The sequence below is a fragment of the Mesocricetus auratus genome, unplaced genomic scaffold (genome assembly GCF_017639785.1).
Source record: "Mesocricetus auratus isolate SY011 unplaced genomic scaffold, BCM_Maur_2.0 Super-Scaffold_100018, whole genome shotgun sequence".
NCBI lineage: Eukaryota > Metazoa > Chordata > Mammalia > Rodentia > Cricetidae > Mesocricetus > Mesocricetus auratus.
Window position 1 is genome coordinate 33,685,614 of NW_024429199.1, and position 26,104 is coordinate 33,711,717.

The 26,104-nt window shown below is 39.7% G+C and overlaps 1 protein-coding gene across 2 annotated transcripts in view; it reads right to left on the reverse strand.

The window, feature by feature from the left end:
• The window catches only part of Epm2a (EPM2A glucan phosphatase, laforin), a 92,052-nt gene that overhangs the window by 50,222 nt on the left and 15,726 nt on the right, over window positions 1-26,104 (reverse strand). For both annotated transcript variants that reach the window (XM_040758148.1, XM_040758149.1), the window contains exon 2: window positions 452-626. In XM_040758148.1, the coding sequence (XP_040614082.1) occupies window positions 452-626 (175 nt within the window). The remainder of the gene's footprint in view (window positions 1-451; window positions 627-26,104) is intronic.

Below are 26,104 nucleotides of genomic sequence, written 5' to 3' on the forward strand. Positions count from 1 at the left end.
CATGTTGCTATTAGAATATTTAAGTGAACAAATGCAAAACAGTATTAATGAATGATAAGCAAATGACAATCTATTTATATGTCTTATTTCTCACACTAAGATTTGAGAAAATCCATATGAGGAGGCCACAAACATTTGTCTCCCTCCTGTAAAAAGTAAGATAAAGGTCACAAAGTGACCTGGGATATACTAGACCAATTTTTATATTCAATCCATTGAATCAGTAGATTGGTTAACTAGTATTCTGTCTAAATACGCTGAGAGCTGCATATACATGAAATAAGGAATTCTAGGAAAGTCTTTCACACGGAGAACCAACAGAGCTCACACACTGACACACTGTAACTTATCTGCTTGAAGCTCTGAAGTTCTGAACTCAGTAAATATTTCCATTGTCCTAGAACTACCTCCTGTCCTACTTTGATGCTTATAAACACGGCACTATTTTTACCTTGAATAATGCATGGCTTGGTGGCCTGCAATATTGAAATAGAAGTCTGTTGTGTGCTTCATTTCATTGGTGTGCCCAGTGGCCTCAATCCAGTGTCCTACTGGGAGACAATAAACGCCATCCACCAGATTGTTTTCATTATATGTACAGCAACGGTCATGGTGAGGTCCATTTCCTAGAACAAGAAATAACAAACAGCAATTAAGTCAGAGTTTTCCTTAGACAACCTTGAAATGACTGGGACAAAATTAATAGTAAGATGAAAATAAACATAAAGTTGCTTAATTGCACAACAAAATAGACTAGAAGCAGAGAAAAGTGGGCATTTGTAAAGTAACTTATGAAAATCTTAAGTGTCAGTGTTCCCTCTAATCTAAATGATTTTTAATTAAAAAGCTGCTTATTAACTCTTTCAGAATGCCATGGATTCCCTCAGCACCCTACAACAAGCTATGACTCACTTTTTAGCCCAATAACTATTTGAAATGGTTTAACGGTCATTAGCATGCCTGGATTCCTTGTTATCTTTATGGCATGCAAATGTACTATTCAGGTCAGAAATAAGGTATCTTAGTGCCAATGCAAACAGTAAATACATTAATATGAATACATGAATAAATAGTCAAATAAATGATCATAGCCAATTTAATTTGAAGGTAAAACGTGGATTAGTGTTACTCATAGATAAGGAAACTAAGTCTTGCAGAGATTAATTAGCTTACCTAAGCCCGCTGAACTTATAAGGTCAATGTGATTATTGAGATGACTCCCACTGGACGGACCCTCTCTTTCAGGCACCTAATGCCCTCCTGCTAATCCCTGCCTCCTTCACATGCAAAAAGACACATGCTCCTCCTTCCCAATGCCACAGAGCAAAGGAGAAACAGAAGAGCCTGTCTCTAAAAACACCATTTGCCTATTTTGCTGTTTTTTCCAACAATCCACACTAGATAGTATGACCTGAATGTCTGTGTCACCCCAGAGTCCTATGTTGAAGCTCCTCCATTCCTTCCCATCTGTGAAGCTCAAAGCAAGCCTTCCCTAGATGCTAAATATGCCTTGATCTGCTTTTCCCTACCCTCAGAACTCTTGAGAAATATATTTCTGCTTTATTAAAATGCTCAGACTATGGAATTTATTATAGCAAGGCAAATAAGATATTGGAGCCTTTATTTCCATGAAATTAAAATTCATGCCATATCATAATTAGAGCTTACATGATCTCTCATTTCAAATTATCTCCCTTTTTATTCCACCTATTATATATTATAAAGAAAACAAATGTCTGTGGTTTGTAGGAATACATACAAAAAAATTGACACACTTGCTACTTTTCAACTGAAAGTTGCTTGGCACAAAGCCTAAAAATACTCCTTAACTAGTAGCTGACTCTCTAGCACATAACGGCATCTTTCCAGCTAAGAGATACAGAACTATTTGCTTAATAAATCATTAATGATCTTCCTAGGCAAGACTCCTTTCTTTTCTCTTGATGGCTGAAAGGCACTACACCATCTATTCACTGAGTACCTTAATATTTAATAGATGACATCCAAATGAACCGGCAACTCAACTTTGACAAGTATATCCAACAAAGAAGTATATACAACAGTACTATTTTAACAACAAATGCTGCAATGATATGTTTACTCCTTCAATCAATATTTGAGACAGGTAGTATGAAAAGTTATAGTAAGGACTTACGTATTTAACTTAAGAGCAATTAAAAGTTTCCACTTTCCACTTTTATGAAGCCATGTAACAAGACCACACTTTTATTCTGAAATAACTCTTTGATTAGAGTAAAAAATAATTCTGGAATGATGAAGTTGAGAATCCTGGAGCTTGGCCAACAGCCATGTTACAAGACCACACTTTTATTATACAATGACTTTGATTAGAGAAAAAAATAATTCTGGAATGATGAAGTTGAGAATCCTGGAGCTTGGCCAACCCTACTTTGCCAAGCATGAGGACATGAGTTTGATTCCAAGAACTCATAGAAAGAGCTGGCAACAGCAGCCGATGCTGTAATCTCAAAGCTGGGAGACAGAGACATGTAGACCCTTGGGGTACCCTGGCCATCCTGCATGACCTGTTGGTGAGCTCTGGGCAAATGAGAGACCCAGTCTCAAAATGAGGATTGTGCCTGAAGAATGACCTCTGAAGTTGTTTTCTGGTTCCTACACACATACATGTACATTTTCTCCCACAAATATCTGAACACATGTATACATACACAGAGAAGCAGTGAGTCCATTTAGAAAATCACTGCATTGGACCATTAATGTGATGAGAGAATATTGTGGTAGGAACAGAAAAGATTGGGTAGATTCATAAGGAAAAAGCTACTAGATTTGTGAATAATCAGACATGGACAGAGAAGGAGGGATCAGTAAAGACCTCTAAACTTTCAGTGAACATTTACTGTTCAGAGTAGTGCCATCTACTGAGAGGAAAGATCTGGAGGAGAACAGCTTGAGAATAATGGATTATGAGTGCTACTCTGATATCCAAAGGGCGGTATTAAATAGAGCTAGAGTTACAGATTTGACACCCTGACTAAGGACTTGGACTAAAAACAGCTACCAATCATCTGAGTATAAATGGTATTTAGGCATATTAGATGAGTCACTGAGAGAAATAATACATTTGTCCATTCAGTCGATGGATAAGGAAAAGTACCTTTCAGACGCACAGGATGAGAAACTGGAGGGGAGGAGTGGGAGAAACTGAAGAAGAGCCTGAGTTAAAACGAAATAAAGACAGAAGTAGACAGTGCATTGCGGTGTTGGCAGTGGTTGTATCTGGGAAGGGAATGATCCCACCCTAAACAATCAAACTGATTGTTTTGTTACAAAGAACAGGTGCTAGCAAATGAATCACTCACTCTCAGATGTATCCAATATTTTATTAGTTCAATAAAAGAATATATATCTTTCCAAGTGATCACTATAATAGATTTATGATGACTTACATAACACCTCCTAAATACATACGATTATTGAGGAGCTAAAATATAGATAAATTATAATGTTCAATAGAAATGCTAGGTATTATCTTCCAAAGAATTTTTCACTGTTACAATTTGTTTCTGTTTCTGTATAGATGTTTTAGACTTTTTTTTGGTTTTTCGAGACAGGGTTTCTCTGTATTGTCTTGGAGGCTGTCCTGGAACTCGCTCTGTAGACCAGGCTGGCCTCGAACTCACAGAGATCCACCTGCCTCTGCTTCCCGAGTGCTGGGATTAAATGCATGCACCACCAACGCCCAGCATGTTTTAGACATTTTTAAGGCAGTCATTTATACGAAGTAACTTATATTATAAAAATTAGGTCACAGTGATTAGAACATCTGTTAGAATAGTTATTGTCTTTAGAATTTGGCCAAAGAAACACCAAAACCTAGTAATAATTTTATTTGGTTGAATTTCTACATCCAGGACTATGGAGCTGATTATATTTGTTCTTTTTCCTTCCAGAACTGGACATTTAATACACACTAACATAAGAGAACTTGGGAGTAGAATAAACCACATGGAGCCTCTGGAGCATAAGGGACAGCACATTCTTGGCTTCTGTGAGGTGTCCTTTATTCGCTTTCATACCCCAGACTTGGATCTGGAAAACCAGTGACCTGCTAACACCAACAGGGACAGACAAGACACAACATAACAACAGAACTGCAGTCTCTAGCAAGAAAAGGAGAGTGGTGGCTCAGAAAAACAGACCTTTTTCTTGTATGTGTGCGCATAAGTGTGTGTGTGTGTGTGTGTGTATGTGTGTGTGTGTGTGTGTGTGGTGTATTACTACACATTCATGAGTTATGTGTATATGTGTGGTATAGGTTTATATGTGTGTTGTTTGTTGTGTGTTAGTGTTCTTCTGTGTTATATGTTTGTGTATATGTTCATATGTTTATGACTATGCACAAGTGTACAGTTGTACTTGCCTTTGTGGGTAAGGAAAGGGCTCTCACTAAACCTACAGCTCGCCATTTTTGATAAGCCAGCCAGCAAACCTCTAGACTCCTCCCACCTCCTGATTCTCAGCACTGGAGCTACAGGTGTGCTGTCACCTCTGGCTTTTAGACAGGACTGGGCATCGAATTCACATTTTCATGTTTGCAAAGGAAGTGCTTTGACCACTGTAGCAACTCTTCACCTCCCTTTAATCTTTAAGTTAATCCCTGTAATCTTTAAGTTAATCCCTGTAATCTTTAAGTTAATCCCTGTAATCTTTAAGTTAATCCCTGTAATCTTTAAATTAATCCCTGTAATCTTTAAATTAATCCCTGTAATCTTTAAGTTAATCCATGTAATCTTTAAGTTAATCCCTGTAATCTTTAAGTTAATCCCTGTAATCTTTAAATTAATCCCTGTAATCTTTAAATTAATCCCTGTAATCTTTAAGTTAATCCCTGTAATCTTTAAGTTAATCCCTGTAATCTTTAAGTTAATCCCTGTAATCTTTAAGTTAATCCCTGTAATCTTTAAGTTAATCCCTGTAATCTTTAAATTAATCCCTGTAATCTTTAAATTAATCCATGTAATCTTTAAGTTAATCCATGTAATCTTTAAGTTAATCCCTGTAATCTTTAAGTTAATCCCTGTAATCTTTAAATTAATCCCTGTAATCTTTAAGTTAATCCCTGTAATATTTAAGTTAATCCCTGTAATCTTTAAATTAATCCCTGTAATCTTTAAGTTAATCCCTGTAATCTTTAAATTAATCCCTGTAATCTTTAAATTAATCCCTGTAATCTTTAAATTAATCCCTGCTTTGCTCCAGTCAGACACCACTGACACAGTATGGACCTACACGCACCCACGCAAGCAGCAGCCATGTGTGTTTCCACTGTCACCAAGCTGGATGAAGCACCACAAGCCACTAACTAGGGAAGAACCAGAGGGGGAAAATAGAGGGCTGAACCTTCCAACAATTTTCCAGGCAGTGTCCGTGAAGAACAGGTGGAATGTGGACTTCTACCTTCACGTACTCTTAAGTAGATGTCTCATCCTTTACCACTGAGTAAGCCTAGCAGAGAGTAAGGATTCTCACCTCCTTCCTACCACCAACATGGAGGTCATATAGGGAATAGGAAGAAGACATTTCTGTGTGTCCAGGTGAGAGGGGTATGTATCAGTAGAAGCTTATGGAGACTCTGAACACCATCCTCTGAGCAATAATGTGACTCCAATCCCTTGACTATCACTGGAGACTGAAAAAGGAGGCTCAGCAACAATACAAAACCTTCACACTCCTACTGAAACAGTACCGGAGAAGCTAAGTTAAAAGCAAGGTTCTCACAAGATCCACAGTCTCATTAGGTAGCACCCCAAATGTTCAATTTCCAAGTGTAAGCAACTCACTGTACCCACAACCATGATGACCTCAAACTTATTTCTAAAGGAAGATGCTTGGTGGATACTGACACCAAGAGAACGATTATAAAGACTCAACCATCTCTTATGACCAATTTCAAACAAAGGAAAAATCAGAAAGTCCCAGCAAAGAAAAGAGATAATGAAAAGCAAAATAGAAATTCTACAACTGAAAAAAAAAGTAATGAAGGTAAAAACACAATTCTGTGGATAAACTTAAGAGTAAAAGGGAAAGATGAAGGAATCAGCAAACTTCAAGAGAGTTATATAAATTACCCATCCAGGGAAAATGGAGAAAAACTAGGCAAGCAATCCTTAAATATGTTTACTACTGCCCTGGCATGATTCCATCCTCTGTGTCTGTTCTGAGGAGCAAGCAGTAGGCAGTTTTCTCTGTCCAACTTCTTTCACACTGAGGTGCACACCTCCACCTCATAGAAGAGTCAATGGACATGGATATGAGCCCTCTTATGCCTCAGAACTACCTTTTCTATTGTGAACTAAAGGCTGACAAAGATTATCACTTTAAGGTGAACAATGATGAGAATGAGCATCAGTTATCACTAAGAACGGTTAGTTTAGGGACAGAAGCAAAAGATGAATCACACATCGTAGAGGCAGAAACAATGAACTATGAAGGCACTCTAACTAAGGTAACCTGGAAACTTTGAAAATGTCGGTACAACCAACAGTTTTCTTTGGGGACTTTGAGATTACACAACCTGTGGTCTTAAGGTTGAAGTGTGGTTCAGAGCCTAGTAACTGTAGAGAAAGATGCAGAATCAGAAGATGAAGATGAAGAAGATGTAAAACTATTAAGTAAGTCTAGAAAGGGATCTGCTTCTGAAGATGGTAACAAGCAAGGTTCCACAGGGAAAAAAAACTTGATGAAGATGATGAAGATGATGAAAATAATTCTGATGATAAGGAACCTGAAGAAAAAGTTCCAGTGAAGAAATCTGTATGAGATACCACAGCCAGAAAATGCACAGAAATCAACCCAAAATGGAAAAGACTTAAAACACAACACCAAGTTCAAAAGGTCAAGAGTCCTTCAAAAAAACAGGAAAACTCCTAGAGCACTAAAGGACCTAGTTCTGCGGAAGACATTTTGACAAAAATGCAAGCGAGTATAGAAAATGTGCATTGAGCACACCTGGATGCTATTGGTAAATTAAGCCCAAAGATGGGGAAAGAGGAAAAGGAGAAACAAACTCCATACTGAGCACCGTCAACAGTCCAGACTAATCTTATGTTTTACTCTCAATTTCCCATCCTGATTGGCCATCCATTCCCCCACTGCATGCTGTAAGCAATCTGTTTCCCTAAAGCATTGTTCTTTCACTCTCGTGATGCAGAGAACTTTCTGCTTCCGACACTTGTGCTTACGCTGCATCTCTGACCACGTTTTACCTTTGTATTCTTAGCTGCTCAATAAATTATTGAATGAATGAAACATAGGATGTTTACTACTATAACAAAATATTTAACATTCCTACAAGACAAGGAAAAGACGGCATTGAAGAAAGACTTGAATAAATAGTGCCCCAAAACTTGTGAAATTTGTCAAGAAACACAAACACAGATTTAAGAAGCTGCGTGCGACCTAACCATGGTAATCAAGAGAAATTTACCATTAGAAGTCATACAGGCCAAAGGACATAGCATGTTTCAAGCTCTGAAAGAAAACTATTCACCAAGAAACTCTTATTCAGTAAATCCATCCTCCAGAAACAAAGAAAAATATCCAAACAATGTGCAATGAAATAAATCCAAGAAATTTCTTTGCTAGTTAAACTACTTTTAAAATTGACTGACAGAGGACCAGGAGAAGGCAAGGTATGGTAGTGAAAGCCTTTAATACCAGTGCTCAGCAGACAGAAGCAGTTAGATCTTTCTGAGTTTAAGGTTAGCCTGGTCTATATAATGAATTCCAGGTTAGCCCAAATTACACAGGGAGACCATGTCTTAAGATGTGTGTGTGTGTGTGTGTGTGTGTGTGTGTGTGTGTGTGAGTGTGTGAGTGTGTGTGTGTGTTTTAAGAATTGTTTTATCTGGGCATGTTACCTGTCTAGACTGAACTGGTGAATGCAAATTATTTATTATCATTTATTCTAAGTAAATACATAGGCAAATAGTTCATAAAGACAATTCAATCTGAATTATTACTTAAAATGTGGGAAAGGGTTAGTTAAACTAACAAAGCACCTACTTCCTCAGAGTGTATTTGGCCACCATTGTTTTTGTTGATTAAGCCATCAGGCAAGTCTAAAGAAAGAGTAGACTGATCCCAAGGTCTGGCGCTCCACTGCCAATTGCAGAAGGAAGAAACACCAGAATAAACTCATTGTTCTCAGAAGTTCTAAAGGCTGAAAACTCTGGTTAAAGTAAGTTTAGTTTTATAATGTCGTAAATTGAAATTATGTTGGATAAGCATCATTTACTGGATAAATGTAGACTTCTTAAGCAAAATAAAATATATTTATCATTCATGCTATTTGTTTAAATATATCCTCTTTGGAATTTAATTACCTTACAGTTTTTACTTCTAGCATATGAACATAAATCCTGATCCTAACACATTAATCTCTAATTTTAGCTATTAATTCACCCCATCTGTCCCTACTTCAGAAGCTATTAGTGAATAAAGGGGCAAAACATGGGAGAGTTGTTGCAAACTCTCTGGCATTGTAATATTGCTCTAATGGCAAAAGAAAAAGAAAGAACAGAAAGCAAACATGTGAGATTTGTTTGCCAGCTGCTTGCTCTTTGAAAGGGTGAGTCAGGCGGCAGCAGACCTCATGAAAACTAAAATATGAGAGTAGACAGCAGTTGTGGTTGACTGTGGTGATGGAGAGAGCTGGCATGTTGCACATAATAGGATAAAGAGCTGAGGTAAAAGTAAGGGAGAGAATAGAGAAAGATACACAGAGGTTGAAGGGAAGAACATGTTAGAACAAAAAGATAGGATAGGAAGCCCAGTTTACAAACTGTCTAGGGTAAAATGGGACGACAGACACTCTGGCCATGGGAGCACCAAAGGAAAAGAGTACAGGACAAGCATCGCGTTTAATTTGATGTCGTTTGCACTTGTAATTATCCTCTTTTCTCCAAACGTCAGTGGAACCCATTATATTCCCACACAGAATTCTGATGGGAAGAGAAAATAGAGGGTACGCTAAAGAAAATTTACTTAAAAACAGAATGCTTTGCTTATGCTGACTTGCTATAGGCAAAGCTACACGAAATCATATTTGTCAGGCTGAGCAATATCAAAATAATAAAGCCAAGCATAGCTCTGAGAATATAAAGCCTTCTCACTATGCAGGCATCCAGAGAGGGTTTCCATCCTACCTCACCTTAGGGTGGTTGGAAGACAAGTCAGCATTCAAAGATAACCCTTGGTGGAGTGCTTTATAAGTTACAGAACCTGCACAAACAGATGAAATGAAGTTCTGGGAAAGAAATCAATTACAATGGGAAATCATAAGCATGACTTACATAGAACATTTTTACTTACAAGATTTTTATCTCGTTAAATTACTCAATCATTACGATGCACAAATTAAGTGCAAAATTTAAATGGACAACATGCCATGTTAATAACGAAAGAAAACCTGACTGATAAAAATTAGCAAGACAAAGGCCCCATTAAGAGATGAAAGAAGTTCTGTACTAACTCAGGTATATATGGAGTATTTTGTTGTTGTTTTTTGGTTTTGTGTGTGTGTGGTTTTTCGAGACAGGGTTTCTCTGCGACTTTGGAGGCTGTTCTGGAACTAGCTCTTGTAGACTAGGCTGGTCTCGAACTCACAGAGATCCGCCTGCCTCTGCCTCCCAAGTGCTGGGATTAAAGGTGTGTGCCACCAACGCCCGGCTAGATATGGAGTTTTTAAAAGTCCAACTCACTTATGGCAATTATGTATTGAAATAATTAGAGGATTGCATTGATAAAGAATACGATGATTAGAATCTTAGAATTAAAACCAAAATCAAACATGCATACACAGGAAGGTGACACCCAGAACACAAAATGGGGAAAAGACAATCTCTCCAACAAATGGGAAAAAAAATCAGGAAATTCACATGCAAAACAGTAAGATTGCCTATTGGCAGAAATGGTCACATGACTAAAAGCAACAATAGATTGGCTGCATCTCCATCTAAATCCCAACGGCATTCTTCAGAGAATTAGAGAAAACAATCCCCAGATTCTTAGGGAAGCACAAAAGGCCTTGGAGACCTAAAGCAACACTGAATGCATCTCATACTAGACCTCAGAGTACATTCCAGAACCACAGGCATAAAAGCAACATGGTGCTGGCACAAAAACACACATCAGAACACTGCAATATAAGAAAAACCAGTAGGTTGGAGCAATCTACCTGTTGCCAAGCTCTCAAAGGCATCCTTTAAAGAAAACAGACAGACAAATGGCCCTGGGAAATTGGGTTTCCACATGAGGAAGAGTGAAACTGGATTTGAAAGACCCCTACCCGGGGCCCCCTAGGAAAAGAAAAACAAGGCCAGGCCATTGCCTAATGAAAAAACCCAGACCAGGTGCCTCGCCCAGCTGGCGCTTCAATCAGGATGTCAAACAGGATGTCCATGGTCACCAGAGCAGTCGTGGGACCCGGATAATAATTGCTGAAGCATGCCAGGGTCTTTCATGAGTTAATACCAGGAAACCTAGTCCGTGGGAACTACTCCTGCCCTCAAGATGAGCCAATGAAATGCCTGTTGCTATGCTGATAGTTATGTAACCATTAAAACTCTATAAATACTGTGCTCCCTGCAAACCCGGTATGCTCTGCACCCGAGTTGCAGTAGCATCCGCAGGCACCTGTGTACTCAATAAATCACCTCTTGCATTTGCATCCAGTGGTCTGGCCCCGGTTCTTGGGCAGAGGGTTCAGTTCGGTGCCCGGCACTTTGATGCCGAGGTCTTTCAGATTCACATGCCTCATCACAAAAAAACAAATCCAAGATGGATCAAAAACCTTCATGTAAGGTCTCAAACTTTCAAACTGCTACAGGGAAACATGGATAACACACTCAGGGCATACGTAAGGACAGGAGCTGGGCTGGGTTGATGCATTAGCAGTTAAGAGTTCTAACTGCACTTGCAGAGGACCTAAATCTGGTTTCCAGAACCTATGTCAGGTGGCTCACAACCCTCTGTAAATCCAGCCTTAGGGATTCAGATTACATCTTTTGGTCTTCCCAGGTACCTTCCCTCACATGTGCAAATACACACATACACACAATTAATTCTAAAGTAGATCTTTAGTAAAGATATACACATAGACAGGATCCAATAGCATAGGAAATAATGTCAAACATTCACAAATGGGATTACCTGGTGTTAAGAGGCCTTTACAAATCAAAGGAAGCAATCACTAGAGTGAAGAAACAGTCTAGAGAATTAGGGGGAAAATATATTTGCCAACTACACACCAGGCAAGGGATTAACACTCAGGGTACATAAAAAGCTGTAAAAATTAAACACCTAAAACCTAAGTCATGAGTTAATGGACTGCATAGACAGTTCATAGAAGAAGAAATACAAGTGGCCAATAAATATTGGAAAGTGTTCAATGCCCCAGTCATCCAGGAAATGCAAATTAGAACTACTATGAGATTTCATCTCACCTCAGTTAAAATGCCTATCATCCAGGAAGAGTAAAGGGCTAGGAAGATGAGTGGGTTGATAAAGTGCTTGCCACACAAGTGTGAGGATCTGAGTTCAGATCCCCAGCACCCACACAAAAGCCTGGCACTTAAATGACAACAAATGCTAGTGAAGATGGGAAAGGAACTCTGCTTCACTGCCTGTGGGAATGTAAACTCATGCAGCTCCTATAGAAACCTATACAGAGGCCCCTTACAAAACCAAAACTAGTATTACCATGTAGTACAGATACAGCACTATTGAACACACCTGAAGGACTCTAAGTCAGCATGCCACAGAGATACTCAAACATTCATATTATGGCTGCAATATACACAACACTCATGTTATAGCTGCATTATACACAACAAGCCGGGAAATGAAATTGATCTAGCTAGTTCCCTATCACCTGATGAACAGATAAGAAAGAGATGGTATGTTACAAAATGGAATTTTCCACAGTTGTAAAGAAAAAAATAAAACCATGACATTTACAGGCAAATGGACGCAACTAGAAATCATACATTGAGTGAAAGAAGCCAGACTTGCCCCTAAGACACATTTTTTTTCTCACATATAGAATTCTCAGATTCAAAATGATAGATCACAAAACTAAGAAGTGAATCAAGAGAGGAAAGAAAAAGATCTCAGGGGGGATACAGAAGGTAACATAATTAATGTAATTAAAAAACAGAGGGTGGGACCAACTATAGGAAGAAAGGGAACAGCTGGAAAGGGGGTCATACGAAAGGTCAGTGGGGGAGGGTGATGAATGAGAACAAAGTATAATGATGCCATAAAGAAACTCATGACTTCCCAGCACTCGGGAGACAGAGGCAGGCGGATCTCTGTGAGTTCAAGACCAGCCTGGACTACCAAGTGAGTTCCAGGACAGCCTCCAAAGCCACAGAGAAACCCTGTCTCGAAAAAACAAAAAAAAAAAAAAGAAAAGAAAAAAGAAACTCATGACTTCACATACTAAACTAAAAATTAATTTTTGAATGGGAAATTTTTCAAAAGAAAACCCTAAAATGTCCAAGAAGTCATGAAAAATACTCAACATTAGTAATAATTTGGGAAATACAAATTTAAGGTAAGCTGATGGCTGTTGGGGAAGTCCTGTGTACATGTCAATAAAGCACTGCTGGCCAATAGGGAAGCAAGATAGGTGGGACTAGGAGTCCAGGAGGACTCTGGGTAGGAGAAACAAAGGGAGTCAAGATGTAACTGCCATAGGGATAAGAAGCCCGGAAAGTTCTCCGGCAAGAGAAATACTTAAATTAACAATTATGGGATAAATACTTAAGTCAGAGCTAGCCAGTAAGAAACAAGCAAGGCCAACAGCTTCATAATGAATATAGCCTCCTGTGTGTTTATTTGGGACTGATGCGGCTCTGGAACCAGGCTGGCGAAAAGGCTTCTCTTTACAAAAGATGTCATCAGTTTACACCTGTCAGAATGGCTATTAAAGAAGCTAAAAGATCACCAGCATTAGTGGGTAAAGCAAAGCTCACAACATTGGTAGTGGACACTCAAATTCATACAGTCATCATGGCAAAAAGATACCACAAATAGCTAAATATAAAAATCATAAACACCAGCAACCCACTTCTAGATATATCCAGCCAAATTAATCAAAATTAATACACAAGAGAGACATCTAAACTCCTAAATCCCCTACAACATCGTTCATGATAGCCAAGACATATCATCAGCCTGAGTGTCTTGATGGGGCAAGTCCTTCTGTGTGGTCTTATTGGTATATTAAATAAAGCACTGTTGGCCAACAGAGAAGAAAGCTAGGTGGGATTAGGAGTCAAGGAGGATTCTGGGAAACAGAGGCACAGTCAGTCACGATGTAGGACACCAGAGGAGTAAAAGGTCTGAACCCTTTCTCTAGTAAGAAAAGACCACGTGGAAATACTCAGATTAGCAGTTATGGGTTCATAATTAAGTCAGAGCTATCTGATAAGAAACCAAGCAAACGGCCAACAGTTTCATAATTAATATAGTGTTTTGTGTGTTATTTGGGGACTTAGACAGTGGTGGGGCCCAGGCAGCTGGCAGAAAGACTGCTCGTTACAGTGTCTGTCATCACAAATAAAGGAAATATGGTTCATATATATAAAGGATTTTGACCAACATAAAAAGACAACCCCATCGTTTGAACCAGCATCCATTGAGTCTGTAATACCTTAGGCTAAGCAGAATAGACAGGCACCAAAGGACAACTCAAGATCATACTCACATGAGGAATCTAAACAATCTGTACTCATAAGAAATGAAAAGTAGAAAAGTGGTTACCAGAGGCTGGAAGGGTCAGGAGGAATAATGAGGTTTGTTCAATGTGTACAGACTCACTTGTACAAGAACAGTGAGTTTTCAAGAACTACTGCATAGAAGGATACTTACAGTAAAACATTTGTATTTCAGAATCACTAAGAGTAAACATCAAAAGCTTCTCCACAAAAACAGTGATATATGGTGTCTTAATTAACATGATGTATCTAGCTATTCATGCATGTAAATTAAAATATCACATTATGCTATATAATTGTACATGACTAGTAATTGTGAGTCAAAGTAATAATAATAAAAATACATGAAAACATTATTTTAACAAAGCTAGAATTTCAAATACCAGGGAGGAAAAAATCAAGCATGATAGAGTCATCACAGTAATAGACATTTGGTATAATGTTCTGTGCTTCCGTCTTTCAAGGTAGAAAATTTACTGTTGAAGATGCCACTGCTGGGGGGAAGGGTAGTACAATGATCGTAGAATACACAATCATCAGTCTTTCTGTGTAGCTGTACATGAAAACTCATCCAGCCTTTTTAGTTGCAAATGAGCCACACAGACTTAAAGCAATGATTTGAAAGAATTACAAGTTAGTGGACTAACAGCTCTGTACAGAATTGGTTCAGCCTCATTTGTTGTTATTAGCAACCACACTCTGGATTCTTTAAGAAAATAACTGAGTCCTCGAGACAGTTGTTTGGAACCTACTGCAATGCTTTGGTCCTCTCTCAGGCAAGCCTGAAGCATACAGGAAAGTACAGGAGGTGCGATTAGCATGGCTCAGCCTTCTGGACTCATTGTCACGCCTCCAGAAATGCTCTCCAGGGAAAAACTCCCAAAGAGCAGTGAAAAGGGGGAAACGCAAGTTTTTTTTTTCTACCTAAATTGAAGTGATATGATGAAGGAGGCAGACCTCAATGGGGGTGGGCGGGGAGACTGCTTTCCAAAAGATACTTACTGATCATTTAATACTTCACGGGCATGGATTGAATTGTGTCTCTCCGAATTCCACACACTGAAGCCCTAACTCCATAAGCCCATAAGTGGAATAGGAAACAATGAAGATGAGATGATATAGAAAGAGCAGGCCATTATCTAAGTAACCTATCTGAAGTCCCTATCAGGAAAGTAAGAACAAGAAACCCTAACCCTTCTCTCCCGACCCCTCCTCATATAAGTACTGAGAATATAGTCATGTGCAAGCTGAATAGGTCTGATCAAAAGCAAAATCTGTCAACATCTAACACAGGACTTCTAGTCATTAGAACTGCTGGGAAATGAATTTCTGCTACTTGAGACACACAAAGATGGAGAAGGTTGAAGATGGAACACACTGGAGCAGGATGCATCACGAGATCTAGAACTTAGGGTGGGTCTTAGGCTGTGATTGACACATATGATGAGGAACACAACAATGTATGAATGAGACTATTCAAAGCAGACAACAATGAGACCAAATTAATCCAATGGTTAGAGAAAACCACAACGTTATATAGTCCACAATGCATATTACTTACCAAAGCATATAATATTATATACTTGCCAAAGCATATAATACAACTGCATTTCATGGCTTGGGTAAGGAAAGAACTGAATGATATCTACCTTTAATCAGTAAAAAAGCATACTCCTGGGTTCTTTTACTATAATGAATCACCTGAGATATTTAACTTAAGAGAGCAAAGGTTTACTTTGTTCCATGGTGCAGGAAGCTCCTGTCCAAGCCTACCCATTCAGTGCTCTGACCTCTGGAAGCAGTACCAAATGGCAATGGTGGAGAGGCTGTGGTAAACCAAACTGTTCACCTCATAAGCCAGGAGGCAAGAAGCAGGAACACGAGGAGGAAACCAGAGCCACATTACTCCAATCAAGAGTAAGTGCCCAGTCACCTAAAGGGCCGCCTTTGTTTTAATGCACCAAGCCAAGCTATGGTAAATATCCATTAAATAATACTTTTACCCATCAGTTACACTTCCATTTAAAATTAAATGCAATAATTTCTAGAGAAAATCAGAAACTTAAATTTCACTTAATAGTTTGACTCGAAGCATCAAACTAAATTATTAACTCCACATTCAGTGGAACTATAACTTAGCAAGAAACCGAAAGACTTGGATATCTATTGTGAAAGGGTCAATTGCTTGTTAGTTAATTGCACCATGGTTCAAGGGATGAAACAAAGAAGGCCAGTTTATTGACGTCATCTATTATGAATAACAAGAGATATTTGCAGCATTCTGCCCTTACTGTCTCTGTTACACGCAGAGATGCTTATTGATGAGCTTAATAAATTTTTATTTAATTGGTCTAATACATTTTAATGTTGGTGTTCTTATTGCTGTTAAAACAATGTTATAGTTGTGTCTAGACTTTTGATATTGTGGTCCAACTGACAGGTCATTTTTCTCTCTCCATAGCTCTCCCAGAACTGACTAGTGATTTCCCTGTGTTTCAGCACAAGAACGCAAATCCGAGGTTTAAAAGTAAAAGCAGCATTTACATTACTATTAGTCTTGCTAAATAAAGCAAATGTTAGGTCTATGAGATGACTCAGCAGGTAAGAGCACTTTCCACCAAGCCTGACAACCTGAGTTCCATCCCTGAGATCTACATGATGGAAGAAGAGAACCAACTCCTGGGGGATCTTCATACATGTGCTACAGCACAGAAGTACCCACATAAATACACATGTAAACACACAAAAAAAAGTAATTAAAAAATAAAGCAAATGCTCCAAACCATGTTTTCCTGCTTCTTTTGACATATCCAGAAGCCTATCAAAAAGCCTCCATCTCACCTGTTTATATAAACAGATGCACTAAGAACAATGAGCCACAAGCCAGTGTCCTTCCAGGTAGCTATATTTCAGTACAGCCAATGTTTGGATGCAGAGAACATAGCGCCATCATACTGAACCTGGGAATTCCTCAGAATATGGAGAATACTCTTGCTTTCAATTCCATCCTTACACAGCCTGGCAAACGTTCATCTTAGCAGTTGCACAGTAAGTATTTGGCATAAGTATCTCTTCAATTAAGGTTTCTTTTGCAATGTAGATTAGGTAGTTTAATAGGAGTTTAATAATGCATTCGGATGGAAATTGATATAATATAAAAGGGAGTCTACTTAACTAGGGAGTTCAAGTCATACAGACATTTTTATCCCATCATACACTGCATTTATGAGGATGAACCCATAAAATTATACCACTACTAAGGTCATCATCTGGGTTCCTGCAGTATACTCTTGATGTTTCTACTATGATGAAATTGCCTAACAATACATTTCTAGAGAATATCTCTGTAGATAAAAATTATGAAACTTTTTCTTAGAATTTACCATCACTGTGAATAACACAGATTTGGGACATCATATGAATAAAATTATTAATGGTGGCTGGGGGGGTGCACACCTCTAATCCCAGCACTTGGGAGGCAGAAGCAGGTGGATCTCTGTGAGTTCGAGACCAGCCTGGTCTACAAGAGCTAGTTCCAGGACAGCCTCCAAAGCCACAGAGAAACCCAGCTTCGAAAAACCAAAAATAAAAAAATATATATATTAATGGTGGTGTGTTGTAGAATGTTTTAAGGTGTGTTACATTTGATAATGCTCTAGAATATTGGTTTAACGATGTAAAGATGTGTTGCTTTTGTTTATGGTGCATTTTTTTAACTGTGAAGTTGTGATTCTTTTGCCTGTCTAAAACACCTGATGGCCTAATGAAGAACTGAACGGCCAATCGTGAGACAGGAGAAAGGAGAAGCGGGGCTGGCAGGCAGAGAAGATAAATAGAAGGAGAAATCTGGGAAAGGGTGAAGGAGCAAGAGAGAACAAGGAGAGGAGGACATCAGGGGCCAGCCACCCAGCCACCCACAGAGTAAGAGTGAAAGTAAGGTATACAAAGTAAGAAAAGGTAAAAGCCCAGAGGCAAAAGTAGACAGGTTAATTTAATGTAAGAAAAGCTGGCAAAAAAAAAAAAAACCAAGCCTGTGGGATCCCACAAGTGACACAGTTTCCATCGAGAGTCTACTCTGACTTATAAGACATTAGAGCTCAAGGTTGCTTGCTTCAGTCTCGAGAAAATACTGATTAAGCCCATGGAAAAGAGCATATTATCTAACTAACAAGCTTCTGAAGCCAGCCAAAAGACACAGAGAGATGGGGAATGAAGCTGCTTGCTGCTAGCAGGCGCACATGATAGACAGTGAACCTGGCTGCTCCTCAATTCAAGGACAGTGCAGGGAGCTGGCTAATTGATTGTGCTGCTCTTTGTTCTGCTTTGCCTCTAGTCTGTATATCAGCAGGGTCTAAATTAAATTAGGGGCTGTCTGGTGTGCTGGAAGGCATGGAGCAGGCAGTTCTCCCGAATCTACCCTGTGCTTATGTCTCTGTTTTTTTATCTGCCTTTTCTCAATCCTCACACCCCTACCCAGGTAACCCAACTGACACATTGGAGCAAGCTGCGACACAAGTCAAGCTAAGGCCGGGCATTCATAACTAAAAATTAATCCTCTGTGAGATTTATTGGGGAGCTGGGTAGCAGGCCCCTCAAGAGTAAAGAGTAAAACCGACAACTACATTTTGGCATTCCAACACGGGGGTAAACTAAAAGAAAATCCAATTACAGTGGTGACTTAAACAGAAGTCTGCCCCACAGAATGAGGATGGAAGACCAGACACCACGGAACCAGTCAATACTAATTTCCTTGTAAAATGTAAAGCTTTGTCACCCTGAATACACAGACTCTGTTGCCATGCTTGTCAATCCATCCACAGAGGGTGACTCCTCAGCTTCAAATCTGGAACCCAAAGGGGGACAAAGCACATGCCAATTAGTTGAATGTCCCTTTGGCCAACAGTGCTTTATTGACATATACACAGGACTTCCCCAACAGACCCAGAAAAACTACACAGAAACTCCTACAACTAATAAACACCTTCAGCAAAGTGGCAGGATTAACTAAAAAAAAATCAGTTGCCCTACTATATACATATATTATAAAAGGGCTGAGAAAGAAATCAGAGAAAAATCACCCTTTACAATAGCCACAACCAACATAAAATATCTTGGGGTAACACTAACCAAACAAGTGAAAGACCTGTATCCTCAAGAACTTTAAGTCTTTAAGGAAAGAAATTAGAGAAAATACCAGAAAAAGGAAAGATCTCCCATGCTCTTGGATACATAGGATCAACATAGTAAAAATGGCAATCTTGCCCAAAGCAAACTACAGATTCAATGCAATCCCCATCAAAATCCCATAACAATTCTGCACAGACCTTGAAAGAACAATTCTCAACTTTATATGGAAAAACAAAAGACCTAGAATAGCCAAAACAACCCTATTCAACAAAGGAATGCCCAGAGGCATGACCATCCCTGACTTCAAGTTCTATTATAGACCTATAGTCCTGAAAACAGCTTGGTATTGGCACAAAAATATACAGGTAGACCAATGGAATTGAATTGAACACCCTGAGATTAACCCACACACCTACCACAACCAGATTTTTGACAAAGAAGCAAAATCTATACAATGGAAAAAAGAAAGCATCTTCAACAAATGGTGCTGGCATAACTGGATGCTGGCATGTAGAAGACTGCAGATAGATCCATTTCTATCACCATGCACAAAACTTAAGTTTAAATGGATTAAAGACCTCAACATAAATCCAGCCACACTGAACCTCTTAGAAGAAAAAGTGTGAAGTACCCTTGAACAAATTGGTACAGGAGACTGCTTCCTGAACATAACACCAGTAGCACAGACACTGAGATCAACAGTTAATAAATGGGACCTCCTAAAACTGAGAAGCTTCTCTAAGGCAAAGGACACAGCCAACAAGACAAAATTGCAGCCCACAGAATGGGAAAAGATATTCACCAACCCCACATCCAAAAGAGGGTTGATCTACAAACTTTACAAAGAACTCAAGAAGCATGTCTCCAAAACACCAAATAATCCAAATAAAAAGTGGGGTACAGAACTAAATACAGAATTCTCAATAGAGGAGTCTGAAATGGCTGAGAGACACTTAAGAAAGTCCTCAACCTCCTTAGCCATCAGGGAAATGCAAATCAAAACAATTCTGAGATACCATCTTACTCCTGTCAGAATAGCTAAAATCAAAAATGACAGTTTATGCTGGAGAAGATGTGGAGAAAGGGGAACACTCCTCCACTACTGGTGGGAGTACAAACTTGTACAGCCATTTTGGAAATCAGTATGGCAGTTCCTCAGGAAAATGGTAATCAGTCTACCACAAGATCCAGCAATTCCACTCTCAGGCATATACCCAAAAGATGCACATTCATACAATAAGGACATCTGTTCTACTATGTTCACTGAAACATTATTTGTAATAGCCAGAACCTGGAAAGAACCTAGATGCTCCTCATCTGAAGAGTGGATAGAGAAAATGTGGTACATTTACACAATAGAGTACTACTCAGCAGAAAAAAAAATGGAATCTTGAAATTCTCAGGCAAATGGATGGCACTAGAATAAACCATCCTGAGTGAGGTAACCCAGTCACAAAACGAGAAATATGGCATGTACTCACTCATATAAGGATTTTAGACATGGAGCAGGGGATTGCCAGCCTACAATCCACATAGCCAGAGAGTCTGGGAAACAGTGAGAACCCTAAGAGAGACATACATGTTACCCGGGGGAAGGGGAAGAGGACAGGATCTCCTGAGCATGGGGGGAGGGAAGAGGGAACTGAGAGAAGGAAAGGGGGAGAAGAGGGGGGGAGAGGAGGACATGGGGGAGCAGGAAGTTTGAGTGGGGGAAGACTAGAGAGCAGGATGAGACATACCATAATAGAGGGAGTCATTATAAGTCTGAGGAGAGATCTGGCACTAGTGAGATTTCCAGAGATCTACAAGGATGACACCAACTGGCAATCTAAGCAATAGTGGAGAGGCTACCTTAAATGCCCCTCCCCTATAATGAGATTGATAACTACCTTATATGCCATCCTAGAAACTTCATACAGTGGCTGATGGAAGCAGAGGCAGACACCCACAGCTAAACACTGAACTGAACTCCTAGATCCCAGTTGCAGTGAAAGAGGAGTGATAGGCAAGGGGGGTCAAGACCGAGTTGGTGAAGCCCACAGAAGCAGCTAATCTGAACCATGTGGAACTCATGGATCCTAGACTGATGGTTGAGAGACCAGCATGGGACTGATCTAGACCACCGGAATGTGAATGTTAGTGAAGAGGCCTTGGCAATATATGGGGCCTCTGGTAGTGAGTGAATCAGTATTTATTCCTGGCGTACGAATGGACTTTGGGAGCCCATTCCACATGGAGGGATGTGCTCTCAGTCTGGACACATGGGAGAGGGCCTGGGCCTGCCTGGGATGATATGACAGACTTTGGGAATCCCCCCATGGAGTGCCTCACCCTCCCTGGGGAGCAGAGGGAAGATGGGATGGGAACTGGTGGTGGGTGGGGGAGGAGGGGAGGGAGAGGGAGCTGGGATTGACATATGAAACAGGATTGTTTCTAATTTAAATGAAAAAAGACATCTGTAGGACAACCTGACTTAATTCCAAAGTTTTTTATTATTACTATCATGCATGTGTCTGCATATGGCATGTGAATGGCATGTCCTCATGCTAGAGAACACATAGAGAGGTTAGAGGAACTGTCTTAGGGGCCAGCATCTTTAGAGAGCACATAGAGAGGTTAGAGGAACTGTCTTAGGGGCCAGCGTCTTCTTACCCGAAGATCGAACTCAGGTTGTCAGAGTTGTGCAGCAGTAGCTTTTACCTGCTGAGTCATCTCTCCTTCTGTAGGGTATATGTAATCTCTAGTTAAGTAAATTAATAATGAAATAACATCATTTTAATGTACTTGAAAAGAACCGAGGGTACTTATACACATAAACAGGTTGTTTTCTGGTTCTTGACTGTGTTTACTTTTACAAACCCTTTGCTATAAACAGGATTCTCCCCCAAATCTGTGCCGTAAGTCACCCTAGTTTTCCAACTGTCCCCACTGCTTATAGAGAGAACCTAGGACCTCAAACATGCGAGGCAAGCGCTCTACCACCAAGCTCTTTCCCCAGCTGCTTTGTAACTATTTTATTTAGAGACAGGGTTTTACTAATTGCCCAAAGTGGCCTTGAATTCATTCAGTATCCCAGGTAAGTCCCTAGTTTATAATCATCCTGCAACAGGCCCTCGAGTATCTGAGAATATCAGCCTATGTCAGATAATTTCTTTTAAACTACCTTTTCTATGGCTAACCTGCCTTCACCCAACACTCCCATTCCCCATTACTCTTCATTCGGTACACCAAAAGATTGCATTTGTTCTCAGTACTCCACTGGAGACTTGAAATGAAATCATCTCCTAACTGCCACATTAATTTTTCTTCTTTCTTTACCTGCCTGTAATACTCAAAACCATGGCATCCTCTGGTGAAGCCCTCCTCATGCTGCTGTCCTGGAAGACCCCATGATTTAGACTCAGACTTCATTTCAAGTCATACGTCATCCCTCTGGGTCCAGGGATATACATGCTCTTACATAAAGAGAATTTGCACACCCTCATTGTGCTTCATGTTATCTCTGGTTCCTTAGGCTACCTAATTCAACCTCAAGGTGACATAGATAGTTGTAGCACTTTATCATTTAAGAGCTAGTAACAAGGGAAAAGTCTACATGTTCAGTGCAGATGGAATTTCTCCGGTATTTTTGACTTGGGGTTGGTTGGTAGACTCTAGATGTGGTATCTAATAATACAAAAAGGATGAGTGTCTTGTTTACTGTTTGTACACAGTCAGTAATGAGAAAATCATTTGAGCAACCTGTGCTTGTGTCTTCTCATTTGCAGAAAAAGGACAAATAGTCCTAACAACCTCATGGGGTTGCTACGAGGGAATCAATTAGATAGTCCATTAAAAGGATTTAACACAGGAAATAACACAGTTGGTGTTCCACAACTCAGTAGCAACTCTATGATTCTTCTCTAGCAAATCCCAACCCTAATAGCTTGCACAAAAGTCTGCACACTGATTTGTAGCACACTAGTGAAACATGTTCAGATGATCTGCACAACGGCTTTGTGCAGACTGTTTCCATACAAGATCATAATAATGGTAACTACATATGGGCTCATGTGATTTTTTTCCCAGTAATTCATCTAGTTTACAAAAATTTCTGCCCAAACCATGGGAACTGCCCCTGAGAACTGAATGTAATTAAAACTCCAAAACCTTTCCTCTTGATTATATTAAAGGTAAACAGTTTTCTTGTTTTCTGTTGTTGTAAAATAATGCAAATATAAGAGTTCATTTCTATGGATTTCTTCTTGTTAGTTTATTCCTATTTGGGGGTAAATGCTCAAAAAAATTACTGACTCTCCCTATTTTCTCTTGCCAGAAAATTTGATGAACACACTTCCTGGTGAGCGGGTTTGTTTCTCTGGCTCCCATTTTATGTCCACACTGGGATATGAACCAGAGCCCTGGAGAAGCCACTGTCCACCTTCCATGAGTCTACTTAACTAACTCACTGGCAAGCACCTCTGTTTTTAAATTTATTAACAAAGAAACTGTGCAAGATCTCTGAAATCATTCCCTGAAAATGAAAGTCACCATTCCTGACAATTTTACCCCAGGCAAAAATGGGGACTGGCGTTTTTTATCAGAAATAAATGATGGTGAAATTGAAGAGGCTTCTCGCTTTACGTGGTTTACAATATCCTTTATAAATCAGTGCAAAATTATGAACTAGCCTCATCAGAAACATGTTTTAAATACTTACCCACACAGTGTCCACAAGTCCCCATAGTTGTGTATAGGACAAGAATATAGTTCACAACTTTGACCCAAGAGACAAACCCAAGAGACAAAAAGGAAAGCCGGTCTGAAGGCACACACCTGTAGCCCTAGGGAATTTAGAGGTGGACTTGATGGAATCAGAGGCCAACTTCATTCTCCTGTATATAGTGTGTCAGAGGCTAGCCTAGGCTACATGGGTGTATGTCTCAAAGAAAATGGTAAGTGAGGAGGTGGGGAACATGCCTCAGGATTATACTCTAGACATTTTAAAGTAAAATAAAATAAATGTTTTCCTAACAGAAAACAGCAAAGAATTTATTTGGCAAAAGGCAATTAAAATTTTGTGTCACATTTCAGCTGTTTAAAAGCAAAGATAATCTCTATTTGTAGCAAATTTTATAAACAACTTTGAATAGCCTAATTTTTCAAAGCAGCTATTTTCTCTTGAGCAAAATGCAATACCTATGGCAGTATCAAAATTGCCCTGCCTGAGTAGACACTGACAGTCATTACACCACTGAATAACTCTAATTTTTTTCTTTGTAGAGGATACGAATATTGTAAGACACATATGTTCACTCGTAGTGAAGCCTTAGTATCAACAGATGTCAGCAAGCAATCATTTATCATGGTTCACAAGGCACTTTTCTCATTGAATTAATTCTCCAGGAAATTCTGACACAGAGCAAACCGATCTGAAACCACGATAAAGCATTTCTCGAACATGTCATAAATATCAAAGCATGGGTGCGACAATAGCAGGATGATATGATATGATGAGCATAGCCAGCATCGTTGTCTGAAGCATCCGCACCAGGGCTCTGGTGATGTCTCAGAGGAGAGAGCACCTGTCTCACAGTGTGAGGAACCGAATTTGGATCCGCGGCACCCATTTAAAGCTAAACACTCTAGTGTACATCTGTTGTCCCAATGGTAACCTCCCAGAGATGGAAGGAGGCAGGAGACTGCCCCTAAGCTCATAGGCCAGTCAGCCTGACACCCACAGCAGCAAACAAGATACCTGAACTTAGAGTGAAAGGCTAGGATCCACAGCCAAGGCTGCCCTCTGAGCTCTACATGTGTGCGCACGCTCACACACACACATATTCAGGCACATCCTGCACACACACCCAGATTCTACAACAAGCATGTGTACAGCATAAGTTGTTGTTTTTTTTAATATAGCTGCTAAAGCACACAGAAAAAACAAATACCAGGATTTTTGCAGGACATTTTAACTGATCGTAATTACCACATCAAGGTAATTTACAGACTTTGGAGCAACATAAAACTAATACTTTACTTCTTCCCACAGGAAATAATTCTAGAGGTAATAACGCTTATGAAACACTCTTTTCTAACTAAATGGGAATTTTCTTTCAGAATTTCTTGGCATGGAGTGGGTATGTAGAAAGAAGACTGAGAGAGAATAAGGAACTCACTTAAAGTAAGCTGGATGTGGTGGCACACGCCTTTCATCCCAGACCCTGGGGGGAGGGGGACAGAGGCAGGTGTGTCTCTGTGAGTTAAAGGCCAGAATGGTCTGCATATTGACTTTTACACTGACTTTCAGGCCCACCAGAGGTAAGCAATGAGACCCTACCTCAAAAGGGAAAAAAAGAGAGAGGAAGCGGAGAGAGGAAGAGGGACAGTTAGATAACACACAAACTACACGTTAGAGTACCAATGAAACACTGCCACCCAGTGGAATCAGACCGATACCAGTCTTTGAAAGACTGCAAGGATTTCATGGCACTTTTCAGTTGGAATAAAGGAAACTAATCTTTCAAACGTGTGATGCCTCAAAAATCCAGTTGTACACATAGCAGAAGGGTCATTACCGCTTTTCCTGAGTCTGAGATTGGAGTCTATGTTTATGTAGTAGCAAAGCCTAGAGCTCCCGGCTCCCAGTCTCCCCTGTTCACCCACAGGGCGACTCCCAAGGAGCCCATAAGTCCTGCTCTTGTCCAAACTCTGACCTCCACAGAGGGTTAGACTGAGACTCCAAGGCCACCAAGGTTCCAGGCATGCACAAAGTGTCCCCATAAAATATCCTGAGAGGGAAAGTCACTGACATGAAAACTCTTGGAAGATTTTTCTATTGTTTTCCTTTAAAAATTGTAAGATTAGCTTCTATTTCTAGGATGAATATGTATATTTTAAGTTTTAAGTGTTTTCTGCTTTCAAGTGTCTCTTCCTAAAGAACAGAATTCTGAACAATGTTATATCTTTATCCAGTATAACTAGCTCAGCTCACATCAAAAGCTGCAGAGAAACCATGTGTCAAAAAAAAAAAAAAGAAACAAAACAAAACAAAAACTTCAGCTCACTGGCACATGATGGCATTAAAGAAGATAGGATGGAGTGTGAACACTTCCGTTTGGGATCCTGAAGAGTTCACTCACTCATCATCTAGTGTCTAATGAAAGTACCAATCATTGAGGCTTTAAGACAGGCTGGGATAACAACGTGTGTTCTCACATGGGAGAAGGATAATC